The 22409-nt window shown below is 39.6% G+C and overlaps 2 protein-coding genes across 2 annotated transcripts; both read right to left on the bottom strand.

The window, feature by feature from the left end:
- Positions 1-2090: 2090 nt before the first annotated feature.
- On the bottom strand, positions 2091-9306 carry LOC143881984 (subtilisin-like protease SBT3.6). Its single transcript, XM_077385352.1, has 3 exons — positions 9044-9306; positions 8863-8960; positions 2091-2421 (listed from the first exon to the last, which is right to left on the bottom strand). The coding sequence occupies exons 1-3, from the start codon at positions 9226-9228 to the stop codon at positions 2348-2350; spliced, it is 357 nt and encodes a 118-aa protein (XP_077241467.1). The 5' UTR covers positions 9229-9306; the 3' UTR covers positions 2091-2347.
- A 1379-nt stretch (positions 9307-10685) lies between these two features.
- Positions 10686-21545, bottom strand: LOC143881003 (putative membrane protein At4g09580). The gene is made up of 4 exons (XM_077383983.1): positions 20937-21545; positions 16244-16514; positions 15980-16150; positions 10686-11127 (listed from the first exon to the last, which is right to left on the bottom strand). Exons 1-4 carry the CDS (start codon positions 21206-21208, stop codon positions 10996-10998), a joined length of 846 nt encoding a protein of 281 aa, XP_077240098.1. The 5' UTR covers positions 21209-21545; the 3' UTR covers positions 10686-10995.
- Positions 21546-22409: the final 864 nt, after the last annotated feature.

Here is a 22409-nt window from a genome sequence, read left to right as displayed (position 1 = left end):
CGACCCGAGGAACCCTTTTTTCCAACCCGAACCCGACTCGAGTTTTTAAACTTACAAAAAACAAATTTCATAAAAGATGTTGGGTTTCACTCTGGTCAGGTTGCCCAAACCCTCAACCCTAATCAACCTGACCCAGGTTGGGAAAACTCAACCCGAGCCCGACCCGGACCCGACTTTTTTTTCGGGTTGAAACCGAACCGAGTTTGCACCCCTACCCATCGGGTCCACATCACCCAATCACATTTATAATAGCATTGGAAAATATAGAATGGGATATGATATATTCGCATCCCATGGAGAATGGTTCACACCCCTCTACCCAGATCTGACGTCAAAAAGGCTACGGGTATGTGGCTGGACTTTTGGGAAATGATATTCCCCCCTCTGACGGATAAAAGCCCCCACCCCAAACGTCATCCGTTAAGTTTGAAAGACAGAGAAAAACGTTCAAGTGGGTGAATTTATCCAAGCAGTGAACCATTCTCACAGAAACCGTTATGCGGGGGGGGGGGGATATCATTTCCCTGGATTTTAACGCTGTTTGACGACATTACAGCGATGCGAATCATCCTCCAGGGGTGCGACTATCATCTCCCTGCAAAATTCATAATAGCATATATGGTTGGCATGCTCGTAAGTACCAGGATCATTGAAAAGCAATCATAAGGCTAGATTATGGTTCACATACTAACCAGATAAGGTTGAGATGGTTATTTTGATTTTGACCACTCTGGCTGGCCTAATACGAAGAGATCCACATCAGCGTAAGATTTTATGGTTGTAGATGGCCAAGTGATATGGAAGATTATGAATCATCCATTGATTCTTCTACTATGGAGGCAAAGTTCTAAATTATGAGACTTGTTATGGTAATATGGTTGTAGAATTTCATTATGGTACTTACAAAAGTTGACACCGGGTGGAGGCAGAGGGGAATTTATTATGATAATTCTCTTTTTAGTTTTTTTTTTTCAATGGTAAAAAATTTCATTCCAAGATTTTAAAAGACTGAGAAGGTCTATACTGTTATAGGTTTTTTTTTTTTCCAGGATCAATCAAATATCTTGTGAGAAATAAGGTCCAGGAACAAACCATCTATTGAGCACATTAGGACTACACTCCCGTTAGCTAAGTTGATAATGAAAGGATTTCCGCCTGAGTCCTTTCAATAACATATTGTGCGCATGTGACTTGGTTTTTTTTTTTTAAAAGGTAACAAATTTTATTCCACCAAAACCAATATTACAGGCAATAGGGACAAGATGTCCCATAAAGCAATCCCAATATGTACATAATTACCAGAAGCCAAAAACCCCTACGCAAATCCCATGTGACTGGTTGAAGAATCTGAAGGTTCAACTATTCACATAATATGGCATTAGGAGAAGAATCTGAAGGTCCATGTATTCCCATCATATGGTTTTAGAAGAAGAATCTGAAGGCCCAAAGCCTCAAACCATCATCATCTTCTTCACTTGTACTTGTCAGAAGATTTGTCTGATTAGGCTACCACCTTTTGAGTTCTTCTCAAGATCGTCTTCTTCAATATTCTTTCTTCATAATCATGGCAATGAACTCCGGTAAGTACTGATTCTGTATCCAGGGGTGTATAATATATTAATATTATGGTGCATCAGTTCCTATGGATCTTTGTAGTTGATGGAGAAGAGGAAGAAGAAGAAAATAAGATGTTATTCATCATGCTTTTGATGGCAATGACATAGATTGTCTTTTAATTGTACCAAATTGAATCTATCTTGAACCCAGAAGAGACAAATCCACGAGGAAAAATTAAAGGCACATCGAAGAAGCCATAAGAGAGATCATTGTCAGGGAAATACCACGTAAAAAAGCATATTCCTTTGCTCCAGGATGGCAATTGGAATGCGCAGTTTTCTTCCCTGGTTTCTAAGGTAAAGTATCTATTGGTTCAGAGCATGTGAATCTTCAAGCAAGGAAATTTTACCCCAGAAAATACCTCTACCTAAAAGAATGGGTTACCAAACCTCGACAAGTCTAATTTTTTCAGTTAAAAAAAATCAAGAATTTTTTTCCACTGTAGCCTGCCCTAAAAACAAACAAACAAGAAAAAGCACCCAACACTGAATACTGATATATTTATCTCGAATAGTAAGAGCAAGCACGTCTGCAGCTTCAAACACCCATATGAACTTATAGCTGTAACAGCAAAATAAGAAAAATCATACCTGCACACTAATACGTGCAGTGCGCTTAGGCCCAAAGCGCTACATTTTTACTGGTGTAGATTATCTATATGCAAGGAAGAAACGCAGAGTGGTCGATTTCTCTACAGAGGAGAGAAACGTACATTTCCTGTTGCCAAAAGCTAATGGAGAATGCTGCGGCCTGAATGCAGCTGCAAGGTCCTGTCTGGCACCACTTGAAGAACACCCGGTTGCTCTGCCAAAATAAGATTTGGAAGTCAATAATGGAGAACTGAACCTTTGATATCAAACTCTCAGAATTGCCACCCTTTGCAATCTCAACAACAGCTCACGGTACGTAATGTGAAGTGAGAATGATTACTCGAATGTGTGATTTTGTGAAGTTTTTCGACATTAACTCTCTTTATTTCCCAAGGCCCTGTGTTTTGGATTTTGGGAACTAAATGCGAGTCCAAAACTGATTTTGGAGTCAAAATTAAATGTAAATTTGAGACCCCCAAAATGGTATCAATAGTGTAGGAAATCAATGATATTATTCTCTTAGCATTTATTTATGCATCAATAGTTATGCCACGGTACTTGTTCTATACATGATAACTAATGCATGAAATATGGGATTTAGAACTAGTTTGTACATCTAACCTGTTAATAGGACATCTAAACTAGCAGGCATAATAGCAAAAATTAGAGACACAGTTTTGGCCATTAATCCTTCACAGCAGCATAAGCTGAGATCGGTTGGCAGCCATAAGCTGAGATTGGTGGATGAGGAAGCCAACAAACTCACAAAAGGAGTGGATAGGGAGGGAGAGGATCTGGTCATCTCGGGCTGATCTGGATGCAAAGTCGTCTCCCGGAGTTCTAAGTACCAGCGGTGGTGTCTTTTCCTATCTGTCATGCATTGGCCAGCTGTGCAACGGGTGCAAGTTCGGCTGTTATCTTTCCTGAGGCTTCACTTCCAGGTGATGAAATGTGGAAAATATACTGTTCAGCTATTGTCTGTTTTCTAACTTGAATGCTCAAATATAACTGAACAGGGGTAATATGGGCAAACAGGAATCGGGTAGGGGTACTGGCTAACAGAAAGGAGCCTATGACGTCCAGGAATGGACTATGTAAGATTGTTGGCATCTGTGGGATGCCTAGTCACCGTGGTTGTAATAGGATTTCAGCATTAATAAAATCATTAACTAACATTAAAAAAGAAGAAGAAGCTGTTATTAGGACATGGTTAGTATTGAGGTGATTTGGATGCCACAATAAGCTTTTGGCCTTCTTGATTTCTGGTATGTACAAAAATTAATGTTCTATCCAGTCGGGGTATGTCATTGACTATCATGGAAAGAAGATAATGTAGCCGTGGGAGGCATATAGGAGGCCCGCATGATATTTTCCTAGAACTCATTGAGTCACATTGCCATTAATGAAGCTCCGTAGGTAGTGAAGCTCGACGAAAAGTGCTGCCAACGCAGATTGATAGGATTCAGTGAGGACCCTTGCTCTGAAAATGAATGTTGCTAAGCGATCTCTGCCGAAGCTGCGGGAAGTGTTCCGCTTAGATGTAAGCTTCCGCACGAGCCGGTGTGGAAAACAGACATATTCAAATTCTATTATAACTCATTAATTTCTTCACGGGACAAGCTTTGTTTGAACACTCGAGTCTACAAACACATAATTATGTGAAAATAAAATTGAAATATTAAATTTTCAAAGAAAATATTAAATGCATAAATATAATATAAATTAAAGAAGAGGTCAGGGCCTCGAGGTAATCCACATTGATGCAATGGAAGCAGAGGTCCCACAACAATGACAAAAGACCCCAAACAATCTAACCACTTACCAAGTAGCCTCATGAAATCTTCGCGCCAACTCTTTGATATTTTTCTTCCTGGAAGTATATCTCTGATCGCACTAATAACAAGTGGGACCAGATAATTCGATGGGAGTAGTTGCTGACAAGGTTTTAAATTTCGGCCCAATTTCGGATTTCGGTGAGGACCGAAATCGAAACGTTCCGAAACTGAAATTGCGGAAATTTTAGGTCTAAATTTCAGAAATTTTTGGTGAAATTCTTGATAAAATATTAATTTTTTATCCCTTTACAAAATTTCCGAAATTCCGAAATTTCAGCCCAAGAAAACAACATTTTGAGTGCGTCTACCGAATTTCGGGATTTCGGCTAAAATTTTGGTTTTGGTGAGGACCGAAATTACCCAAACCGAAAATTAAAACCTTGGTTACTGATCATACCACATAGTTCCACCAACGACAAAAGCCACAAAAAAGACCATGCTGATACAGACCGGAAGCCACGTGCCCCATGCTACTGGGGTCGGAAGGTAAGCTAGTGATGCTTACGAGTTACGACTACTGAACTATAACCATCTAGGGTGCTTCACTCCACTGCTTTGCCTAGCAGCACAACACTTGAATTGCTCTATCACAACTCCGTTTTCATGGTTACCTCCCAGGGAAAATCTTGAATAATGATTTCTATCTTCTTCTTTTTTTGAATGGTATAATGATTTCTATCTTTGGACCATTGGAGATGGGGTTACTTCACCAGTTTGTATTTCTTTTTTCACTAAGCGGTAGAGAAGATTGAAAGCACTGAAGGAGCGGATCAGGAAACATGAAGATGGGAGAAAACAGAGTTGGGAAGAGAATGTGTCCTTCAAGGCAACTGGCCGTGCAAGGTATGCGGATATTACAACTTTTAAAAAAAGAGCGGAGTGCAGATGGTGCAGCTCCAGGCCTGGAACCCGTGATAGGACGAGGAAATGGAGGCAGGACAGGAAATTTGGCATTCTAATGGAGTGGCCGAAAGCAGAATCTCAGTCGCAGAGGGGGGTCATTACCATGCTTTGGTAGTGGAGGGAAAAGAAGTGGAAGAGAGAGTATCTATGTTAAAATTGTGCTTAATAGGACATGTGAAAAAGGAGGGAGGGAGCCTGAAGACTTCCATGACTGGACGAGGTGGTTTTGAGACATACCAAACCTCCCCAATCCGAGATAAATGGGAGGTAAAGGTGTTGTTCAGTTTTAAATATGAGGTGCCAACCACGGGCATTCTCAGAAGAGGCTGGCAGACAAGCAAGGAACGAGACATGCGATTAGAGCTGTGGGACAAAGCTTATCGGACTAGAGCAAAGTCCGTTTGGGTGGAGTTCTACGGAATCCCCCCTCATGCCTATGAGAAATCCATGGTAGAAGCTTTGGAAGTCTGCACGGAACAGTTCTAGCCACTGATATGGAGTAATGAAGGGAAGCAAGCTGGAATATGTATGGGCCTTAGTCTTGAGAACTGATGGGGCTTTCCTAAGATCTTCGGTTTGATTGGAAGTTCTTGACCGCTGGTATTCCATCGGAATCAACGTGGAGTTAAACCGAAGATCCATGGTATTCCATCGGAATCAACGTGGAGAAATCCATGGTAGAAGCTTTGGAAGTCTGCACGGAACAGTTCTAGCCACTGATATGGAATAATGAAGGGAAGCAAGCTGGAATATGTATGGGCCTTAGTCTTGAGAACTGATGGGGCTTTCCTAAGATCTTCGGTTTGATTGGAAGTTCTTGACCGCTGGTATTCCATCGGAATCAACGTGGAGTTAAACAATGATTGTCAAATCCCTCAGAAGTAAGAAGGGATAGAGTATGCCCCCTTTCACAGAAGGAAGTAGAAGATAGAAGAAGAGTTCATATTTGTTGTGGCATCGTGCTCCAAGCAAGGAAGGCTGGGGTCTGTCTGGTTGGAGAGGATCTCGATCAAACAGTTGATCTTGAAGGCAATGAGCGATGATATTCCAATGGATGGGATTAACTCGAGGAAGGTAGAAGAAACCGCTAAAAAATGGAAGGTATTCTAGTTGAGGAGGTGGACCCCAATACTAGGACGGACGTGATTGTTAAGACGGCGAGAGTGGGCCCATCAAAGCCAGCTGTCCATCCGTTGAAACCTATGGATGAAAAGCTGGAAAATGCGCTGCAAGGTTGACTGGCATGCCTGGCAGGGGCTGCATCAGCAGCATTCCTGCCCTATCACCGGTCATGTCACAATATACTTTTCAAACCCTAGAGCAAGAGCATTTTCTTTAGTTGGGTTGCCCTGTCTCAGAATTTCGGTGGCGATGTGGAACCTGAATCCGATCACGGTGTCAAACAGGCTATGCCAGCAATAGCCTACGGCGTGTCCGGCCAGCATGGCAATATTTGCTACAGTGGTGGGTCGTGCCTACGCCAGGCACGGCCCAATGAAACGGAGCATGCTATGCTGGAGTTTTAGGCACGCCGGTCCGGCATCCCACGATGGGCACAGCATCATATTGATGCAGGAGCATCCCCTGTGCATTTTACGTTAGCCTCTATGTCTCCTTAGTGTAGGTTTATTTTGGTTTCACTAGTATTAGTCATGTGTTTTCATGTATGTATTTTTCTTATTTCCATGTGTCTTTAGTGGTCATTTGCTTACTAGGGGTAGTTAAGTCATTTCATACTGTAATGGGCTATTATATAAAGCCCCATAGTCTCTCATTTAAGATACCTCTTAATGATTTGAAATTTGGAGAGAAATTTTCTCTTGTACCTTCTTTGTTTTTCTAGAGAAATTGGACTTGCAAGTTATTGATCGTAGTTTTTTTTCCCCAACTTCTCCCATCATTTCATCCGTTGTCGCATGCAAGGATCATTGCCGATGATTCCGCGCTTGAACCGATCTCATGCGTCCCCACGCTCGAAGTAAGATCAAGAACCTTATCTTCTAAAAAAAAATTACAGATCTAACCAACTTCCGTCGTTGCGCTCTACATCAATTTTCTAATCTATATGGTTAAATTTTACTCAATTTAATTATTTAACAAAAAAATTATTTAAAAAAGAAGGGCCAGGCCAGGCCAGGCCCAACTCAAGTTGGTCGTGCCGTGCCTACATCCCAGAATTCATGGGTTGTGCCAGCCTGGCCCGTGAGACAATCGTACCGTGTTGTGCCTGGCCTGTGGACCACGTGGGTCACTGTTTTGTGGGTCGTGCTGTACGTTTGACACCTTGAGTAGCCGAACAATTGACATCCAACAAAAATCTCACGGGTCTTGGCCTCTTGGAGACCCTAAAGTGCTTGCTTTGAAGATTTCCATGGACAAGACTTCTCATGATAACTCCACGTTTCCACCCTTTATGGCGTAATTCTTGATTACTTATGGTGATCCGCTGTTGTTAGAGAGATTAAACGTCTCCACAAGCAAATCCCTTCTGCCAAAGTCGACAAGAAGAAGACCAGAAACGGCATAGGCAAGGAAGCAAATCCGAGGTCCGTCGGTTTGGTGGGGATCTCAATCACACTGTCGATCTCGAAAGGAATGAGGGATGATAATCCAATGGATGAGATTAGCTTGAGGATGGTAGAAGAAACCTCTAAAAAAAGTAAAAGGTATTCTAGTTGAAGAGGTGGAACCCAAACTAGGTCAAATGGGATTGTTAAGACAGCGCAGGAGTGGGCCCATCGAAGCCAACTGTTCATCTGTTGATACCTATGGGCGAGAAGCTAGAAAAGGCATAGCAGTTGCAGGGATATACTGACATGCCTGGCAGGAGTTGCGTCAGCGACATTCCAGCCCTATCGCCAGTACTATCACAACATACTTTTCAAACCCTGGAGCAGGGGCATTTTCTTAAGTCGGGTTATCTGGTCCCAGAATTTCGATGGACGACATGGAACCTATAACTGAATGATTGAAATCAAACAAAAATCCCACGGGTCTTGAAGACCTTAAGGTGCTTGATTAGAAGGTATTCTCAGATGAAATTTCGCGCAATAACTCCGCCCTTAACGCGCAATTCTTTATTACTATGGGAATCCACTATTAGAGAAACTAAGCGGCTCCATGAGCAAATCCCTTATGCCAAAGTAAAAAGGAATCATGTGCAAAACAAAACCAACATCAGGAGAATATGACGAGTGGGTGCCCTGATGAAATGGAAAAATCGAATGGAGGAAAACAAGAAAAGGTTTGTTTTTTTATGAAGATGCGAAAGAGGCATTTGTAGCACACTTGTGGAACAGCAGACTATGGAAAAAGAGGCTCTAAGGAGAAAGTGAAACTACAACCCCTAGAAATCGGCTGGAAAGCGAGGGCATAAAATGACTGAACTGGTAGCTGTGAATATATGCTTAAAGTCTAGAAATTCATCTGTGGAGATTATAGGTACATCAGATGAAAGGCTTGGACAGAATATGAGGACACATAAGATATGGAGATGGACAGGGCAACTAAAAAAAGACTGAATTCGTACCTGAAAAAAGGGGGTTAAGGGAATTAAGAAATCTGCCTTAAAGCTAGATTCAGGGAAACAACTCAATATAGTCAGAATGATGAAAAATAAATAAAAAAATTCTGCACTAGAAGTAAAAGAAATTCCAAACTCAGATTCTCCTTCAATCCATTAAAACAAATCACCATTCAAGAAAAAGAAAGAAATTCGTCCAAACAATTCAATCCAAGAACAAAACCCTAACAAGCACCTAAAGATCCAAACAATTCTTGATAAATAACATAACCATTTCCCGAAAGTCAAATCAAGGCTACTTCTTTAATATAAACCAAAATTCTAAAAACACTACACGAACAATTCAATAACAAAAGCCTAACGTGCGAAAAGAAGGAGGAGAGAAGAACCCTACTCAAAATTTCTGAAACCTGTTGAGGAGTAAGCTTGGCCGAGAACCCACTCGCTGCACTCTTGTAACTGTAAATCAAAGCATCCCTCGCAGCTTCCTCGCTACAAGCAGTGTAGAAAAAGACAAAAAAAAAATGATCAGAACGAAGAAACCCTAGAAATGGGAAGAAGAGTGAAAAACGTACCTTCCGAGGACAGAAGCTAGGGTTCGAATGTGGTAAGCTTCGGGTTCTTCTCCCTCGGGTCTCTCCGTGTAAACTATGTGAACAGCGCTATCCATTTTACTGTTTCCATCTTCGCCGTCCGCCATGTTCGATTTTGATACTGACACCACCACCAACAATAACAAAACCAACGCTTTTTTCTTCATCGTCTCCTCCTCTCCTTTTTCTACTCTTCTTTCCTTTGTTGTTAGGGAAAATTTATGTTCATACCTTGTGTCTCCCGACGAATCGTTCGATGAAAGCTAAAGATTTTGTCTTTCTCAGTTTGTGCACGTGTAGTTATCTGAACCGTTGGTTTTTGGCCTCGAATGAGACTGCGCCAGGTAGATATGTAGGCGGTTCGCCACTCTGTTGCGATTGCTTGTCATCCTCCGTCGAGGAAAGTGAAGAGACGTGAAGTGGAGTTGGAGTGTAACGGTCAAAAAAAGAAAAATAATAAAAGGAGATTTTATGTATTTTTCAAAAAATACAGTGGGCCCACTTCACATGATGATCCAAACCGTTCTTTTGTTGGCCCTCAGCTACATACGTATATGTATTAAGTAGACCTGGCAAACAGGTGAGCCACTGGCCAGGCTGGGTTTCACCCGACCCTTACGGCTCCGGTGGCACGCAAATGACCCGGAATCTTACAGGTCACTATTTGGTGAACCCGGACCCCACCCGTATGGACCAGGTGGACCCGCAGATCATCCACTTTTTCTTTTTCATTTTTTTTTTGCTGTTTTTATTCCTACACTATAATAGGATGATCCAAACTATACATGTGATTGGCCATAACATAAATAGGTTGTGCCAAAAAAAAAAAAAAAAAAACATTTCCATAGGATGATCCTAGCCCTCTGAAATATGGAGCAATTACATATTATTATTTATGGAACCTCTGTAGATCCGAGGAAATGATTTTTTGGGCACAACATATTTGGGTTTTTATGGGCACCCATGGGTCCACCTGACCAGCCTCAGTTTTGATGGGACCCATTCGGGCCGGATTAAATTTCAACGCCCGTAGATTACGAGCAGGCCGGGTGGACCTGTTGGTTCTGGTCACTTTTTGCAAAGTCTATCCATAAGATAATCCCCTTGTTTTAGGCTCCATGTCTTTCGACGTAAAATTTGTTCATTTTTCAAGTTTTTTGTCTGTTTTTTTTTTTTTAACATCTTTAAGCTTTTGAATGAAGTAGAGGTTAGCCCTGTGCACAGGGAAGCAAATAAATTCAGCAGCTGATTATTCTGAAGTCTGCTTCACCTGCTGGTTATCGAACCAGTCAAAAGATTTCCTAGAGCCTCTCTTTTTCTTTTTCTTTTTCTTTTTTTTTGAGGGATTTGCTCGGGACCAACACACAAGGCATTTTGTGGCCGGCTGTTGCACGACGGAGCAGCCACATAGGCTCATTTTTCAACAGATTTTGTCTTATTCTTTTAATTCATCTGAGGTGGCTGTGCTCTCATGCAAACAGCCGGCCCACGGAATGCCTTCCGCAATGCTCCCTAGCAGATCCTTTTTTTATTTATTTTGAATGATCAAGAAAAAAAGAAACATACAACCACAACCGAGATGGTCGGATCAAGAGAGAAAATAACAGAAAGGTAGGATGAGATGTAACAAAATGAAATGTATTTCACTTTAAACAAAAGAAGGAAGAGAATTTTAGTAACTTTCCAGTAAGAAAAATGACAGCCCACCTCCATTCCCATCATTGGAAGGACTTGATTCAACAGATCAGGAGAAACTGATGAGTCCTTCCATATAAACAAGGCAAACAATCATGTATACCATAAGAGGCACCTTTCTAAAGGGTTTTTGCATTTCAGTGTCTCCTCTAGCCACACAGTATGGACTAGAGATGTAAATCTATTTTTCATGACTGGTTTTTCCAGCTGAGTTTCAGGGGATTGACCACCTAAACTTTTCACTCGTATGTGCGCTTCCTCTTGAGGATGGTTGGAAAAATGGAGATGGAGCCAATAAGAAACAGAACTGCAAGTGTCTTAAAATCGTAGAGATCCTTGACTGACTTCAGATCACCCAGAGCAAGGCCAGCCTGAAAATCCAAGAGAACACACCCTTATGTATTAGCAAATTAACTGAGAATAAAATCACATTATGATGTCTATGGTACCTTCATAGGTTTAATTACTTTCCTCTATCAATTTCCAAATTTATTATTTCTGAAATTTAGCTCAACCCATCAAGAATCAACAAATTCAATTAGATCAAAACTAGCTCATATGTAAATAAACAATCCTCAATTCATGTCACAAGGATACATTTGCATAAAAATGCAGAGCATAAGCAAACCATTCCAGGCTGCAACTTAGGAAACATATCAATAGGAAATCTATAAAAGAGAGAAAATAAAAATAAAATGCAGACATGCCAAATCCTACGTTCACGTTTAGCTTGACCCCCCACAAAGAGCTGAAGCTAATTTACAGATCAATCAATCATCATCGTCACCGATCATATCAGGAGGCATTGGTACTACAAGAATGCTCGGTACTACAAGAAAGCATTCCAAGTTGAATAGGAAGCATACCAACAGAAAACTCCCAAAAAAGGAGAAAAAAAAACAGAACGAATTAAATGTACAAAGCAATCAATCTGACCAGGACAATTTGGGTGTAATGATGGACAATTTGCATGTAATTTGGTGAGAGATTTGACAAAGCGGAGGGTTCATCAATCTCCTTCCACCATGTAAGAAGATTGGCGGATAATGAGGGGGATAGGCTAACGAGGGAGGGAGCCTCCAGGGCGGCATTGGAAGTGCTTGATTTTATCCCTGCTTGATGAGCTTTATCTTGTACTTCTGTTTTTATTCCTTATTTCGGTTGTACATTGATGATCTAGGTCACCAAGCTGATCCCCGGTTCTTATTTCATTTTTTAATCCAATTCTTTACCATAAAAAAAATGATGGAGAAAAGCTCCTATCATACAGTGGGTGAAAGTTAGCAACTCTACTTTCCTATGTTACACTTCTATTAAACGCTGTTACATCTAACAAAAAACTATCAACAACTTACTAGAAGTCTGTGCTTATTAAAGGAGTGCAATTATCAAAGCAAGGGAGTTCAGATATCATTCCCAATACACAGACAGACATCAATGCAGGATCACAAGAAAAAAACTTAAGCACTTGAGCATATGTAAAATCTGAACCTAGGGAAAACAGGTCATTGGTACTGATTTGGGTAATAACTAGGTTCAGTTTTGCTTGGGTTTAAAGTATACTTGAATATGGACTGATGGGATTAATTGTGAATTTGAGAGTTGAGACTACTTCAAGACTTTTGAAAGCACCTAGGAAGTGTTTAACAGATCTAAAAGTCTAGATATGATCAAAATGTCCAGAACAGTACCCACAGATGGCATAGGAATTAACAAAGAAATAGAAAATTCAGGATTTGAAGTATTTGTGGGGTTGGAGATAAGAACTTCCCTAGATGAAATTGAGATTAAGAGAATGAATCTATGAAAAAATACAAGTAGATGAAGGAAAATAATGACTTAAAGAGGAAAGGAGATCTATGATAGAAAACACAACTAGAGAACAAAAGTGTGAACAAAAGAAAAGCCTAAGCATACCTAATGAGCCACACTATCATAATTAGCCCCTTTCTGATTTTCGTGAAGGATGATCTCCATGATACAAGCACAGACACAGAGACACATACAAATGGAACAATCCAATGGACCCAAGTTCAGTGTAATGATGGGGTAAAGCTCCTAAAATATATATAGGGTCCAACCCAAGGTTGCCAGAGCGGGAATCGAAACGGGAATCGAAGGCTCCCAGGGAAGAATCCTGCTCAAGGTTGCCAGAGCGGGAATCTAAGCCATCACATGGTGGGGAGCACTTTGGACAGACTTAAGGGCGTGAGGCAACTGTCTTTAAGGAACTAGGCAAAATAGCCCCATCACTTCGGAGAAGAGGGGCCTCCTTACCAAGGGGGGGTCTCGAAGTGACCAGGCCCAAGCAACTGTTTGGGTAATTGGGCCATTCCAATTCTGGTAGGGCACCTAACATGGCATTCCGACGATCAAATAATATTTTGTTCTGGTCATTCCCACCAAGTCTCTTGCTCCTATTAAAAATCAGGTGACCCACAAATCAATCTAATTGGACAATTTTAAGTGTCAAATCAAGAGTCCATAAATCAAGAATTTGGGTGTTGTCATGATGCCTAAAGCTTCAATAAAAGCCTTAAGACCATGGTCGATGAGTTAAACAAAAAAAGAAGAAGCATTGCTATGATTAAACATGTAGAACGTAAAAGACATAAGGATACTTATTGTTTGTTTTGTGTTTCTAAGAGTCAGTATTGTGATACTCACTAGGTTACAAGTTTTTTCTTGCTAAAACACAATTATTTTGGTTGGTTGCCTTTTAAGCTTTGTTTCAATTTTTGCATGAATATCGAGTTTTGATTTATATTGGGAAATTTAATTTTTTTTAAAAGCACATTTTAGATAGTAAGGCATTATGGCAACTCTCACACGCCCAATAGGCAAACACAATGGCCCTTGAATAATTTCAACGGGCAAATTTATCAAAATTATAGCTAAATTACTTATTTGTAGTAAATGATGAATATTTTATTAAGAAACTGCTAAAACAATAGCAAGAGGAGCTCATGACCGAGATGGTCAGGAGTCAAAAGGCTTACAACCGCAACTAAATCCTCAACCTCAAGGGGTTTTATATTAATAACAAATAGGGACTGCCTAGAGACTCCATCCCGTGCTTATTCTAGCATTTCCTGCGGCTTCATCTTAAAATTCTATCATTTCCATATGTTTTCATACGTTTCCATGATTTTATAGGATTTTCACTGAAATTTCCAACCGAAGCCGAAATGTTTCCATTTTCCTGGCAATTTAAACCAAGACTGAAACTGAAATTTAAAACCCTGGAGATAACAAAACCTATGAGAGTGCGCCTATTTGTTCCTTGCACATAGACCAACATAAGGAAGCCAAAGAAGGTTCTAGAGGACCATACCTCTAATCGACCAAGAGGGAGAAATCCCATGTCCCAGGAATGGAAGACGAATTTCAAAACGGAAGAAGGGTTGTATGAGTTTGATGACCATGCCTTTTGGACCGTCCAATGCACCTAATACATTTATGAGGGTGATGAATGAAATGCTAAGGCTCTTCATAAGCAAATTTATAGTAGTGTACTTTGACTACGTACTCATTTATAGTTTGGATATGGACACACATCTCCAACATCTACGTGAAGTATTAGAGGCCTTGAGAAAAGAAAAGGGCCTTCGCCAACCTTAAGAAGTGCATCTTCTAACTTCTAAGGTAATCTTTTGGGCTATGAAGTATAGCCGCGAAGGAATCAAACCGGATGAAGCAAAAGTGCAAATGATCGAAAAGTGGTCAGCACTCATTACTACTCATGAGATATGTTCTTTTCATGGACTTGCTAGCTTTTATAGAAGACTTATCAGGAAGTTCAATACTTTTGTGGATCTTACTGCTGCTGATTTGTTGAAATTGGGAGCTTTTGAGTGGACTCCTCAAGCCCAAAAGGCTTTAGAGAAGATCAAGGAGTGTCTCAGTAGCACACTTTGTTTAGCCTTACCCGATTATGGCAAGTTGATAGAGCTTGATTGTGATGCGTCCTGCATTGGTATTTGGGCAATCCTAAGACAAAATATGAGGCCCGTGAATTATTTTAGTGAGAAATTAAGTGATGCTACATTTAACTATTTCACTTCAACCACATTAGGCGGTCAGCAAATGGAGAGGCTGATAAGCTTGCTAGACAGGGAGTCTTCAGGGAGAGAATTGAGCTATTTGATTTTCTTCCTCAGTCAGTGTTTTGATTTCTATTTTTTCATTGAGCATTGTTACCTCATTAATCTTGTACTTTTTGGGACCTCCTCGGTCTCCTTTTTAATGAATTCTTATTTACCATTAAAAAAACACTATTTCACTTATGATTTGGAGCTATATGCCAAAGTTAGAGCCTTAAATTTTGGAGGTGCTACTTGATACATAGGGAGTTCACTCTCTATTTAGATCACGAAGCTTTAAAGTATTTGAATGGGTGACAAAAGTTAAATCTGAAGCATACTAAATGAGCAAATTATTTGCAAGAATTAACCTTCTCTTAAGCACATACTCAATTCTCAAAACAAGGTAGATGATGCATTGAGTAGGAGAGTTCTCGAGAACTCCATGACTGTTGATGTCTTTGGGTTTGTGTCACTTATAAATCAGATTGTGGACGATGAATATTTTGATATAATAATGGCTGAAGTTGAAGATAGTGGCGGTTGTGTATTTATTCAAAGGGAATTTATTGTGTATTTCTAATTCGTCATTTCAACAATTCATCATCAAAGCACATAGTGAGAAGCACTTTGGAAAGGACAAGACCATTGCTCTAGTATGTGACATTTCCCTTTATGTGAAGAAGTGTCTAACTCGTCAAACTTCCAAAGGTACTTTTCCACTAATGTCAGTTTGTACACTACCTATTCCATCTTACCCTTGGGTTGAGGTTTCTCTGGACATTGTACTTGGTTTTTCTCTGACTTCAAAGAGCGACGAAAGCATCTTTCTTTGCTGTTGATTGGTTTCAAAGACGACACTTTATTCCATGCAAGTCTATTCATGATGCTGGTAAGGCAGTAAGATTGTTTATTTATTTTTCAAAGATCTTGTTAGGTACCATGGGTGCGGGACAAAAAGGAAGGAAAACTAAATATATGGATCTGATACCATTAGGTATGACCGAGTGGCTGACAGGACATGGAGCATGCCTTGCAGTATGAAATCAGAACATAATTTCACTAGGATCCACCAAAACCAACAAAAAACTACTATAAGAATGCATGGCTTTTAGAAAGAAACCAAATTGGAGGAACTTACTCTAACAGTGATGTAAGTTGCTGGAATGATGCCCACCAATGTTGCAAGGAAGAAAACATGAAAAGGTATATCAACTATTGGAGATGCCATATTAATAAATGTGTTTGGCAGAGTGGGAGTTATCCTCAAAAAAAGCATGTAATTCAGAAGCTTTTCCTTGCGCTTTGCGATCTGTTTTGTTGCCAGAAACTTAAGTCAGCAGAAGTATCAAACATAAGGGGAAAAAATCATAGATATTAATGTCAAAGAAACCCCCAAGTGTACCTCTGCCTGGAAAAACCTCAACCTTTCAGGCCACAACCAGCAAACTAAAGGCCTGCCAATTAATTTAGACAGGAAATAGCAAGATGATGCCCCAGCAGTGGCAGTGAAAACAACCAAAAAAAGGCCTCTGATAACACCAAATAGAGCTCCGGCAAGCAGTGACATAAATATGGTGCCAGGAATCATAAATGTCTGCATGAATATGTAAGTTGAACAGTAACCTAGCATGAATTGTGCTTGGTAATCTCTCGCATATATAGCAAGATGATCTCTGCAAATAAAAGTTGAAAAGAATGAAAATAAGAATAGAAAAAACACGTTGGAGCACAAATAATGATTTGGGCCTGTTTCACATATTAATAGTAAATCAGTAGTATGGGATATTTATTTATAGAATGAGAAGACAATTGAGACTACTGATGTTAGATATTTCAGCAGAGAATATCTGAATTTTCATTTCTTTCTTAGTACAACTAGTATGAGTTCAAACATGAGACTCCATATGACAATTATTTTGAAAAAAAAATTATAAAGAAGTGGATAAAAACACTCTATGCAGTGTATCAACTATTAGTTTTTTTTATTTTAAGGGATAATTACATTTACACCCCCTCTAGTTTCTGACATATCCACTTCCACCCCTATAGTTTAAAACGTGACAAATACACCCCTGTAGTTTCAATTTGTTTAAGGTTTGCCCCCTCAGTTGAAGGTTCGTCCATAGATTGAAGGGTTAGGATGATCCGATGGAGCTGATTTTTTGGGCACACCCTATCTATGTCAAGACCCATCAAATGAACGCTTTGGATCATCCAAATAATGTGGGCCCATACCCGAATCCAAACACTACCAAACGCTTTGGATTTGGGTATGGGCCCACATTATTTGGATGATCCAAAGCGTTCATTTGATGGGTCCTGACATAGATAGGGTGTGCCCAAAAAATCAGCTCCATCGGATCATCCTAACCCTTCAATCTATGAACGAACGTTCAGCTGAGGGGGTAAACCTTAAACAAATTGAAACTACAGGGGTGTATTTGTCACGTTTTAAACTATAGGGGTGGAAGTGGATGTGTCAGAAACTAGAGGGGGTGTAAATGTAATTATCCCTTATTTTAATTCATCAAGAACATACTAATTTGCAAAGACTAGAAAGAAGGCAATGATTTGATACTAGGGGTTGGGCCTGTAGCTCAACGGTTGAGGCTTTGTTTCTCAACCTTGAGGTCTCAGGTTCAATCCCAGCTTACCAACTCAACTCAACGAAGCCTTTGTCCCAAACTAGTTGGGGTTGGCTAAATGAATCCTTTAGAAAAATTCATGAAGAAGGTGAAAGGAATCTACCCGGCTCTAATCCTGGCTCTAGTTGGGTTCTTCTACGTGGATCATTTTCTTCCATTCTATCCTATCCAAGGTCATGTTCTCTGTTATGTTCCTAGCTATCAAGTCTTTCCTCACTTTTCTACCCAAGTTGTTTTCGGTCTGCCCATACCTCTTTTTACTCCATCAACTTGGCACGAGTCGCCTCTTCTCACTGGAGCATCCAAAGGCCTACGTTGGATATGTCCAAACCATCTTAAGCGGTGCTCTCTCATCTTCTCCTCAATTGGTGCCACCCCCACATTTTTATGAATATCCTCATTTTTAATTCTATCTAACCTTGTGTGGCCGCACATCCATCTAAGCATTCGCATCTCCGCTACACTCATCGTATGCACATGCTGCTTCTTGGTGGCCCAACATTCTGAGTCGTACAGCATGGCTGGCCTCACAATTGTCTTATAAAACTTTCCCTTCAACTTGGTAGGGATTTTACGGTCACACAGAACTTCTGAGGCAAGCTTCCACTTCAACCAACCTGCTCTTATTCTATGGTTAACATCCTCTGCATTCTCTCCTTCCTTATGTAGAATTGAACCTAGATAGCGAAAGATATCCCTCTTAGGTACCTCCTGTCCAGTCATATTTACTGCATCCTCGTCCCGCCTCCTTGCAACTTTAGTAATGTAAGGAACCGGGAAGAGGATGTCGTAAATATAACTGGACAGGAGGTACCTAAGAGGGATATCTTTCACTATCTAGGTTCAATTCTACCTTCGATCCCAGCTTATCGATAATAAAAAAAAAAAAGATTTGATACTAATAATATGATGAAAGATACTTTATTAGGTGGCTTAATAAGAGAGGGCCCCTCTGCCATGGAACTTTAGGAGGCTCCTTATGGAGATGCATGATTTCATTTCTAGACTAGTAGAGTGGCATGTTGTCACATACACGGAAGGGAATCATTTAGGTGATAAGTTTTAGCAAACTTCGAGGGACTTGTATTGATTTAAAGGTTTGGCATGGAATGCCTAATTTGTAGCTTAGTTATTGTGGGGTTGCATCTCTGCTCCCCTTTTTCGTATTGGTGTCGCCTTCTCTTTTATAGATAATATGTACTTGTATGAAAAAAAAAATGCAAGCTAACAAAGAGTACTTTTTCAGTGAACTACTCTCTGGCCTAAGATAGTAAATGGGAGTGGCTGAAGGAGAAGATTAGAGTGTGTGAAACGACCAGTTACTCCAAAAGCTAAAGCTGTTGGAGAAGGTGCTATTAAATCTGTTATACTTTTAACACTCCCCCTCACATGTGGCCCCCTCTTTCTTTGGGTTGGCCTACATGTGGCACATGTGGCCCCACTTTTGTGTTGACCATTGCATGTGGATTTTTGACATCAAGGAGGTTTGAACTCGGGACCTTTGCTCTGATACCATGTGAAACGACCAGTTACTCCAAAAGCTTAAGCTGTTGGAGAAGGCGTTATTAAATCTCTTATGCTTTAGAAGAGTGCAAGACAGTGAAGTGACTATTCTCAATATACAAAACTTTGAAATGGAATAGTACGAAGAATTTAATAGATGCAACATATCAAATATAATATAGAAACTAACTTATTTAACATCTGTGTGGATGTGAATGTGCAATACCTAGATACAAAATGGTATAAGCATAGATAGCTATAAAATTGATTGAGTTAAAGGTGGTCTTAGGGGAATCGCAATAGTACTATTTGTTCAAATGAGGAAGAGGAGGATTTGAACGCACGAAAGGGTGCGACGAATGGTACCCCAGATATAGGATTCCTCCAACTATGCAGTGGGTAAACCACGTCAATTGAAGGGATAGTAATCAGAATGCAGGTAAATAATACTAATGTCAGGGTAGAAGTTTAAACCATGAAGAAAGAGAGAGAAGAGAGATGTTGTAGCTCAATTGGTCAAAGTTTTATGCCTCAACCTTTGGGTCGCAGGTTCAATCTCAACTTACTTACAACAGAAAAGAGGAAAGAGATTTTGGAAGAAGACCAGGAAAGAATCACACCTCTCTATTGATTTCTTGTATTAATATTATTAGAGAAAAGTAGAATCAAGGCCTCACTACCATTCAAAAATAAAAGAGGCCCCTCACTTTAAAGGCTTTTGTTTTTTTTTTTTTTTTGAATACTTTAAAGGCTAAATTGACCATCAATAGGAACAGAGCAAAACTACGCTACAAACATTAGAAAAAAAAAGTACTATAAACAACTATATGTCTTTCAATGCTATGCTAATCCCTTTTTTTTGGATAGAAACTGTTGTAATTCAAAGTGCATAAATGACTAGCAAAATCCTTCCTTGACTGATGTGGATTCCTAAATTTGAAACAAAAATCATAAACGAAACACCGTTAAAAATGAAGCAAAAAAGACATTTCTCTTGTTTCCTTCAGTACATATCTTGGATCTATTCGAATTCCTATTTCACTTTTAACAACTGACATTTAACTTCTCGTGTTTCCTAAGCATGCATCCTGGACCTATTTGAATTCCTATTTCAGCTTCTAAAAGGAGACATTCAAATTCTCGTTTCCTCTAGTATGCTCTTAAATAGTACGGAAAGACTACATAAAAGATATTTGATAAGAGTTGCACCCAAGAGATTCAATTGCATAGTAAATAATATGGCTAAAGGCTATAAAACTAGGAAATCTATAACGATGATCTCATCATATTCTTTGAGAAAACGGGATCCGATAAGCCAGACAAAAAGTCCCAAATGGTTTTTTTTTTTCTCTTTCTTTCTTCAATGATATAATTACCATTATAGTTAATTTACACCTAAACAAATCAATAACAGCAGCATTGGTGCAGATTATTGGCTCCTAGAAATTTCTAAATGTTGAAGTATAAATAAATAAAAAACACAATCTCTAACAGCTTAAGCTTTTGGAGTAATTGGTTGTTTCACATGGTATCAGAGCTATTGCCTCATGGCAGGTCCTGGGTTCAAAACCCAACAACTTCTTGATATTGAAAATCCACATGTACAGGCCAACCCAAAAGGGGGGCCACACGTGAGGGGGAGTGATGAAGCATAAACGAATAAATAACACCATCTCCAAAAGCTAAGCTTAAGCTTTTGGAGTAATTGGTTGTTTCACAAGTTACTTAAACTAGACTCATCAAGATATACCACTTTCTTTGAACAAAATTCTAATAACTCAAAGTCCCTATCAAACAATCCATCATACAAAAGAATGAAATTTCAACAAACTAGATTCATCAAGATATACTACTTGCTTGGAAAAAAAATCAAATAACTCAAAATTCGTATCAAACAACCCAACATACAAAAAAGTGAAATTTCAACAAACCAAAGAGGAAAATCACCTGAGGATTCGAAGATCGGATATGGTGCGAGGTACTTTGAGAATCTTATCATAATCTGCAGGTGGCATAGTCAAATAAATGCAAAAGAGTCCAACTGAAAAGAGCAAAAAAATGCTCATTGCAGCCACTAATTCCCATTGAGTTAATGGAAATCTCCCATCCAATTTTGCACCAAATGGTTTCTTAATCGTGGGAGAATCCCCTTTCGCATTCTCTTCATCCCTTTGTCTTAAGCTTTCGTTAATCAAATTCCTTGGAGCTACCATCTTCATAAGATGAACACACCGTTTTAACTTTCATTATAAGCAGAAATCACCATCCAGACCATGATTACAAGAAAACTCCCAAATAAACCCTAAATTGATATTATCGGAATCTGCGAGTTGGTGAGAAAAAAAAATTAGGGTTTGATCAGAATTCAACCTCAAAAGTTTTTCAAACGGCCGAAGTGCTGTGATTCTTGTGAATTCCTAACCCCTGATCAAACCCTAGAACGTAAAACTTTTCACAATCTTATATGAAAATAGGAAATAATTAAATAGGTGAGAGAGAGAGAGAAAGAGAGAGAGTTGCGTGCAACAAAAATCATATTGCCGTTGAGTTTGTCTCGTTGAAGTCTTGAAGACTCTGCTTCCTACGCTTTAGTAGGGAGATGACTTTTTCGCCCCACTGTAGGATAATGCGCCCCCACTTGTAACGTGACGTGTTTTGTTGGGTAATCTAACTCTAGCTCCTAATTAATTGATAGGGGTTTAAAAAAAGGGAAATGATACATTCGGCCTATTTCTTCCCCGGCTCACCCACCTCTTTTGTAATTATGACTAGTCTTTTTACATGAGTCATAAATACACAAGAGGTGGGTGCCCCAGGGAAGAAAAAGGGGCGAATATATCACGTCCACCTATGTTGAATTCTGAATTTTTATATCGTGGAAGCCCGTATAGTCCAGTATTTTTCGTAAAGTACTGCACGGGTCACACCGTAGGATGATCCCAGTCGTCTACAAAAAATAAAATTATTCCCAGAGGATGATCCTAGCCCTCCCATCTATATAGGAACTGATATTATAAAAACCTCTTTGGATTGGAGGGTTGGGATCATCCTATTGAAATGATCCGTGTAGACAAACCTAACTAGTGTCAGGATTAGACTTATTTAATTTGAGCCGGATAGATCTTTTCACCTTCTTCATGAAAATTTTCTAGAGGATTCATTAGCCGACACCAACTAGTTTGGGACAAAGGCTTAGTTGAGTTGGGTTGAGTTTAACCTAGTACATTGTGGCCCATCAATTGTCGTTTAGATAATCCTACATTACTTTTCAAATACTGGACTATGGCTTACACCATAAAATCTCATTGAATTCTTAACAAAGCTAACCTCTCTTTGCAGTTTACTGTGGAAAGAAGGATTAAAAATGCTTATTTAAGTTAACCATGCCCAGTTAAGTCAGATTTTACAATTGCCATCCAC

The sequence above is a fragment of the Tasmannia lanceolata genome, unplaced genomic scaffold (assembly GCF_043159265.1).
Source record: "Tasmannia lanceolata isolate RefF3 unplaced genomic scaffold, GAP_Taslan_0.1 ptg000007l, whole genome shotgun sequence".
Classification (NCBI taxonomy): Eukaryota; Viridiplantae; Streptophyta; class Magnoliopsida; order Canellales; family Winteraceae; genus Tasmannia; species Tasmannia lanceolata.
Note: the sequence above shows the minus strand (reverse complement) of the source record. Positions and strands in the feature narration are given on the sequence as shown.